The sequence below is a fragment of the Narcine bancroftii genome, chromosome 10 (genome assembly GCF_036971445.1).
Source record: "Narcine bancroftii isolate sNarBan1 chromosome 10, sNarBan1.hap1, whole genome shotgun sequence".
Lineage (NCBI taxonomy): Eukaryota > Metazoa > Chordata > Chondrichthyes > Torpediniformes > Narcinidae > Narcine > Narcine bancroftii.
In genome coordinates this window covers 31,696,658-31,704,529 of record NC_091478.1, presented here as the reverse complement: position 1 = coordinate 31,704,529, position 7,872 = coordinate 31,696,658, and the positions used below count along the sequence as shown (strand labels likewise).

Here is a 7,872-nt window from a genome sequence, read left to right as displayed (position 1 = left end):
AGATTACAACAGCAGAGGAACCAAGGCATTTCAATAAAGTTGAGAGCAAATGGGAGGACGAGGAAGGATTGATGGAGTGGAGAAGAAAGAGGTGTGTGTTCATAGTACTGCATGGGGGGGGGAGGGCATGGCACTGGCAGGGGAGTGGCATTAGCCGGAGGGGATGGGGGTGGTGATGCTGGCAGGGGGGAAATCGGACTCCATCTAGGCGAATCATGCCTCTTTCCAAACGCCACTTCTAGTCATCAGGGGAGGTGCATGGGCCCAGATAGTGAAGGAGACCATTGGGGGCCTGGCTGAAGAAAATTCTTTTTTCTCTATCCGAGGAGCGCTTGTGTGACTCTAAAAGAATATGTTCAGTGGCACCCCCTTCAAATGGTGCTCAGGGCTCGGGCCATGCCTTAGATATGCCACTGCTGTTACAGCACCATCAAAAGCACTTACTGAGCCATGCCACACCCACACTTTGGCAAATTTATTCCCAGCAAATAAGCAGAGACTGTGGACTACAGCACCAGTGATGAAGGCGGTGAAGGTATGGTTGAGGGAGATGCAGGAACACCCGAAATACTGCTTTGAAATGGACTAGACCACATTCAAGGATTTATCTTCAGATTTGAATGAATATGCCACAGTTGTCAGCGACTTCATCAGAAGTTAGTGCCTACGTGTTCACATTGAGAGTACTCTAACCAAAAGCTTTGAATGAACCAAAGGATTCACAGCTTGTTGAGGGCTAGATAAATGGCGTTTAAGACCGGTGATCCAGAACTCTATAAAAAGACCAGGTACGACCTACAGAAGGCTATCTTAACATCAGGCCCTGATCGTGAACCTGGCAAGGTACTGAAAATCTGTGCCAACCAATTAGCTGGAGTGCTCATGGACATTTTCAATCTCTCACGGCTGCAGTCAGTGGTTCCCATCTGTTTCAAAGAACATCAATCATCCCGGTCGGTCCCCAAGAAGAGCAGACGGTGCGTCCTTAATGACTGTCACCCAGTAGCCCTCACATCTACTGCAATGACATGCTTTGAGAGATTGGTCATGGCCAGAATTAACTTACACCTCAGCAAAGACCTGGACCCAGTGCAATTTGCCTATTGCCACAATTGCAGATGCAATCTCACTGGCCTTGGATCACCTGGATATCAGAAATTCTGACATCAGGCTGCTTTTCATCGATTATAGCTCAACTGTCATCGCCAGTACTGGTTAGCAAGCTGAAGCTCCCTCTGCAACTGGATCTTTGACTTCCTCATTGGAAGACCACAGTCATTGCGGATCAATAACAACATCTCCTCCTCGCGGACAATCAAAACAGGGGCACCTCAAGGATACGCACTTAGCCCCTTACCTCTATCCTCTCTGTGCCCATGACTGTGTGGCTTGGTGCAATTTAATGCCATCTACAAATTTGCTGACTACACCATGTTTGTCCACAGAATCACAGATGGCAAAGAGCAAACATACAGGAGTGAGATAGATCAGCTAGTTGAATGGTGTCACAACAATAACTTTGCACTCAATATCATTAAAATTAAGGAACTGATTGTGGACTTCAGGAAGGGGAAGTGAAGAGAACATAAACGAGTCCTCATCAAGGGGTCAGCAGTAGAGAAGCTAAGAAATTTCACATTCCTGGGTGTCAACATCTCTGAAGAGCTATCCCGGGACCATCATGTTTTTAAAAATTTTTTTTATTATTTTTCACACTGTGAACCATATCAACCAAAATATGTACAAACGTATCTCATTAAATTTATGCAGTGGTCTTTTCTCGCCTTTTTCCCCCCCTTCCTTCCCTCCCCTCTACCCACCCCCGTCCAATACCCATAAACATTCCACATATACAATACAATAAAAGCATAAAACAATATTTTCATACAAAGGAAAATAAACCAGAAAAATGCGCCATCTATTTATTACACACTGAATCTAGTTGTTTTGTCTTATCATTTTCATTCTCATTTTAGGGGATGGAGGTCGTAGGCAAACTCTCTCTGTTATGTTCCATGTATGGTTCCCAAATTTGTTCCAACATTGTGACTTTATTTTTTAAATTATATGTTACTTTTTCCATTGGAATACATTTGTTCATTTCCATGTACCATTGCTGTATACTCAGGCTCTCTTCCATTTTCCAAGTTGACATTATGCATTTTTTTGCTATCGCTAAGGGCTATCATAATGAATTTTTTTTGCACTTTATCCAATTTGAGGCCTAATTCTCTATTTGTTATGTTACTTAAAAGAAATATCTCTGGTTTTTTTTTGGAATGTTATTTTTTGTAATTTTATTTAGTATCTGATTTAATTGGGACTATCATGTTGATGCAGTCATGAAGAAGGCACACCAGCAGCTATATTTCATTAGGAGTTTGAGGAGATTTAGCATGCGATCAAAGACTCTTGCAAATTTCTACAGGTGCTTCACTGTTTGTTATGGAGGTGTCATTGCACAGGACCGGAAAAGGCTAGAGGATTGCACTCTCAGCCAGTGCTATCAAGGACATTAGTCTTCACTCCATATGGACATCTTTAAGAGACAGTGCCTCAAGAAATCAGCCAGGCCATGCCCTTTTCTCACTGCTACCATCAGGAAGGAGCTACAGGAGCCTGAAGCCACACACTCAATGTTACAAGAACAGTTTCTTCCCCGATGTCAACAGATTTCTGAAAGGATATTGAATCCATGGACACTACCTCACTTCCTTTTTTTTAATAAATGTTATTTTAAAAAATCTTGTATTTATGTAATTGTAGTTTATAGTAATTTTGCACTTTATTCTGCTCAATATTGCTGCCACAAAACAACAAATTTTATGACATACGTTCTTGACAATAAACCTGATTCTGTTTTTATGGGTCGTGTGATGAGGTTAGTGTGGGGCTTCTCAGCCTTTTTCTTTCCACTCACATACCACTTTAAGTAATCCCTATGCTCTGCGATTAGTAAGGGATTGCTTAAGGTGATATGGAGTGGGAAGGGAAGGTTGAAAATCACTGCTCAAGACCCAATTGTTACTGAAATATTTTGCTTGAGAAAAATTGTCATTAGCTCATTTTCTTTGGAGTTATGAAACCGTGCACATAACAAGTCAATTAGGTACGATTAAAACAGTGGTTTTCAAACTTTTTCTTTCCAGCCACATACCACCTTAAGCAATCCCTTACTAATCACAGAGCCCCTGTGGCACAGGGAATACTTAAAATGGTATGTGAGTGGAAAGAAAAAGGCTGAGAAGCTCCACACTAACCTCATCACACGACCCATAAAACAGAATCAGGTTTATTGTCAAGAACATATGTCATAAAATTTGTTGTTTTGTGGCAGCAGTATTGAGCAGAATAAGGTGCAAAATTACTATAAACTAGTGGGCTCGTGGGTAACAATTGCTGGACATAGCAGGTACACACCAGCAGGTGGAGCAAAGTTCCAGTATCAGGGGCTCAGAAAGAGCAATTGGGGTGAACATTTACCATGATCTTGAGAGCTGCAGAAGAACTGAGAACGAGTTGTGAGCTTGTCTCTCCAGGAAGATATGTTTTTAATAAAGCAAATACCTTTACGAATAGATGACCAGGAAAATATACTGAGCATCTACCTATGCAAAGAACTTACTCATGGCTGGAAACATCTCGAATCCAAGTCAAGACCCACAAACAAATGTGGAAGCACGTGTCTGGATCTCTCAGTACTTTGTAAATGTGTATCATAAAACAGTGAAAGCGCGGAGCATAAACTCTGGAAATTTAGCAGGATTTTGAAAACTCGTAAACTACAATGCTTCAGGAGTTTAGAATGAGGGAATTAATTCTTTCTCACCAAATCCCTGAAGGTTTGGCAGCACTAAATTTCCCTATACTACATGGATGTAGTTATATCTCTTCATAGAAGAGATAATAGGATATTGACAGGATCTAGAGTTCAGCTGAAAAGTGGCAGATGAAGGTCAATCCAGAAAAATGTGAAATAATTCATTTCGGAAGATGAAACAGAAGGCAGAGTATAAACAACATAAAGGTATAGAGGATATTGAGTCCACGTTCATAGATCTCTCAAAATTGCTATTCAGGTTGATAGGGTGCTGAAGAGGCATATGGTGCTGAAGAAGCATATGGTGTACAGCCTTCATTTGTCAGGGGATTGAGATAAGAGCCTCAACAAAATTTTGCAGCTCTATAAAACTAGTTCGGTATTGTTCAGTCCTGGTAACCTCATTAAGAATGATGTGGAACCTTGGGAGTGCAGAGATTTAGCAGGATGCTTCCTAGATGAGAGTGCATGCCTTACGTGGAAAGGCCGAGCAAGCTAAGGCTTTACTCTTTGGAATGGAGGACAAGGAGGTGTACAAGATTATGAGAGACACGGTGTGGACAGACAGCACCTTTTTCCCCTGTTCCTCGGGGGTTGGGGTGGGGGGGGGGGGAAGGTGTGGGGCAATGATCAACACCAAAAGACATTCATTTTAGAAAGTTTAGAAAGCCATTAGCAGTAGGCTTTTTTTTAAATATAAAAACATGGAGTGGTGGGTGCTTGGAATGCATTGAGAGTGGAGGCAAATACAATAGGGACATTGAATATATTAGATAGGCATATGAATGCAAGAACAAATGGAGGGCTATGGAATGAGGGAGGAAAGAGTTCTCAACTTTGTTCTTTTCACTCACATACCACTTTAAATAATCCCTTAACGTGGTACGTGATTGGGAAGGGTAGGCTGAGAATCACTGCTCTAGACCTAATTGTTACGGAAATATTTTGCTTGAAAAAAAATGGTCATTGGTCCATTTCCTTTGGAGTTATGAAACTGTACACATAACAAGTCAATTAGGTACAATTAAAGTGGTTTTCTAACTTTTTCTTTCCACCCACATACCACCTTAAGCAATCCCTTATAAATCACAGAGAACCTATGGCATAGGGAATACTTAAAGTGGTATGTGAGTGGAAACAAAAAGGTTGAGAACCATTGGGTTAGATTGATCGTGGAGTAAGTTTATACAGGTTGCTGTTTTATTGTTCATTGCATTAGTTTTCGCTGAAACTAATGAGTAGAAATATAGGCATGAAGCTTTTATTCTATTATTTTATTTATTGTCTGCTTAAAAAGTTGCACTCTTCATAGTTGACTGTATTTACAAAAATGACTATTTGAAACAATAATTGAGCATTTATTTTCTCAATAAAATACATTAGATTGTAGATACAAAATTAACCAAAAGGCCTACAAAAATTGGACAACCCAGCAGTAGTTGCATTGTTACAGAGAAAGAAGAGGGTTTAAACAATTATACAAAGGAAAATAGTACAGAAATGTTTGACATATTAAATGATCAGATGAATAGGGATGAGACAATGATTGGGAAGTTATCTTAGAGTTAGAACTTCAAAGCACTGGAAAAAAAATAGAATAAACCCTGATGTTGAACATACAATTAGAATTATAGACATGGTGTAATATCAATTAAGGACTCGAAGTGGTAATTTGGATTTTGTTGCTAAAGAGACTAAATTGTCCTCCATGGACTTTGACAGGTCAAAACTGACAGCATTTTTATTTTCTTTTTCTTTTTTGTGGCTTTTCTTGCGCTATAAAAAGCAAAATATAACAATAATCAGTTTGTTGTATGCAAATAAAAAAAAAAGCTGTGAATTTAAAATACAGAAGAAGTCCAAAACTCCAGATGTCAGAAATCAAGACTACTTGAGAATCTGGAGTTTGAAAATGCTCAAGCTTTTAAAATTTGGCGGGGTTTTGTGTGCGCGCATGTGTAAGTGCCACAGATGCCGTTTCTTTCTAACGGCCTGTTTTGATAAATGTGGTGTGCTGTATTTGCTAATGAATAAACCAGCAAAATTTATCTGTTCATCTCTTCTTTATTCCTCCAAAGTATAGTGGTTAGTGCAACGCTGTTACAACGCCAGCGATCAGGACTTGGGTTCGAATCCTGCACTGTCTGTAGGGAGTTTGTATGTTCTCTCCATGTCTGTGTGGGTTTTCCTCCCACCCTCCAAAATATTCCAGTGGTTGTAGGTTAATTGGGTGTGAATGGGTGGCACGGGCTAATGGGTTGAAAGGGCTCGTTACTGTGCTGTATGTCTAAATTTAAATCTTAAATCTGGATCCTCAAGCAGTCTGGATTTTCGGACTTCTGTAATGCTATTTATTACAACAAATGTTGAGTCAATTTTTCTTCTTTGTAGTTATTGAAGTTTAGTATCACATTAATCCACTAAAATATAATAACAAATCATTAAATATCAGATGTTAAATAAAATCCAAATTATGAAGTGGATCTATAGATGTGTAAAAAGATTAGAATAGACAATAATGATGAATAAAAACAGTAGAGCTATTAAACAAATACTTTTTTTGTCCTCAATAGAAGACAATCCCAGAAAGATGAGGAAGCAAAGTATCTGACAAGAACTATAAATTAATAGACTCAATATCATCAACTGTTGATAAATTAACAAAGATACATTAAGGCAGAAATGAAAATGACAGTAACAGAATCAATGACCCAAGCTTTGGTGCTAAAAGAACAATTTCATTGATACCAGGGAACTATTGGCCATTTAATTTCAAATTTTTATGTGGAAAATATTATAATCTATTATTGTTAGGTGTAGGGTGATTTGGTCATCGACATGGATTTATGTAATCAAATGTTCAAAGAATTTGCTGCTTATAGCATTGAATTTAGTGCTACTTGAGAGGTGATTAAAATTAGAACTCACTGAGGGTCAAGGGAGAAAAATGGCAAAATGGAAACAAAACCTCAGTAGCCAGAAGAAAAATTAAATGTTTAATTTGGCACGATGCATATCAATCTTTGATTCTCAGTTAATAAAATTTATATATTAAAAGCTTAAATCAATGGAGCCACCACAAATTTCCCCACTGATCTAGGCTGGAAAACAAGCCGCGAGGAGTTTGCAATGGGAGTTAGAAGTTAATTAGTGAGACCACATCAGTTCTGCACACAAGATTTCCTTATTAAAGATATACAGTGCCATCCATAATGCTTGTCACAAAGACACTTTATTCCTTTATTTTCCCCTGTGCTCCACAGTTTTAAATTTGTAATCAAACAATTCACCTGCAATTAAAGTGCACATTCCAGATTTTATTCAAGGTTGTTTGCATACATTTTGCTTTGACTATGTAGAAATGATAGCACTTTTAAATACATAGTCCCCCATTTCAGGGCACCATAATCTTTAGGACATTTGGCTTCATATGCATTTGTGAGTACTTGGGCATGTTTAATTACAGTACTTCATTGGTACAGGTATAAGAGAGCAAGGCTTGCTTCACCTTTGGGGTCTGTAGTTGCCATTTTTCAACAGGAGGACCAGATTTGTACTAATGAAAGTCAAATAAGCCCTTATGAGGAGAAAAAATGAGAACAGTAAGAGACACCTCCCAAAACTGAGGATTACCAAAAATCATGTTTGGAAGATCATTAAGAAGAAAGGCAATACTGGTGAGCTAATTGCATAGGGACTGGTGTTCCAAAGAAGACCTTCACTGCAGATAACAGAAGAATTTTCATAACAATGAAGAAAAGTTCCCAAACGCATGTCTGACAGATCAGAAACGCTCTTCAGGAAGTCGGTGTGGATTTGTCAATGGCCATTGTCTGCAGAAGACTATGAACAGAAATACAGAGGCTACACTGCAAGATGCAAACCATGGCAAAAGTGCTTACACTTTGGACCTTGGGCACCTGCCCTCAAAATGTTTTTCCAGAATTCTGCAGGCTCTTTTCAATACTTCTTGGCAAACTGTAATCTGGCCATCCTTTCTGTGGCTAACTAGGGATTAGCATCTTGTAGTGTAGGCTCTGTATTTGATTTCA

The 7,872-nt window shown here is 39.0% G+C and overlaps 1 protein-coding gene across 3 annotated transcripts in view; it reads right to left on the bottom strand.

Moving 5' to 3' along the window:
- Positions 1–5,096: 5,096 nt before the first annotated feature.
- Positions 5,097–7,872, bottom strand: part of kif11 (kinesin family member 11) — a 55,183-nt gene continuing 52,407 nt past the window's right edge. For 2 of the 3 annotated variants that reach the window (XM_069900533.1, XM_069900534.1), the window contains one exon: positions 5,098–5,596. In XM_069900533.1, the coding sequence (XP_069756634.1) occupies positions 5,468–5,596 (129 nt within the window). In that variant the 3' untranslated portion in view covers positions 5,098–5,467. Of the gene's footprint in view, positions 5,597–7,872 lie in introns of all 3 variants that reach the window. The other variant, XM_069900532.1, reaches the window with a different exon arrangement.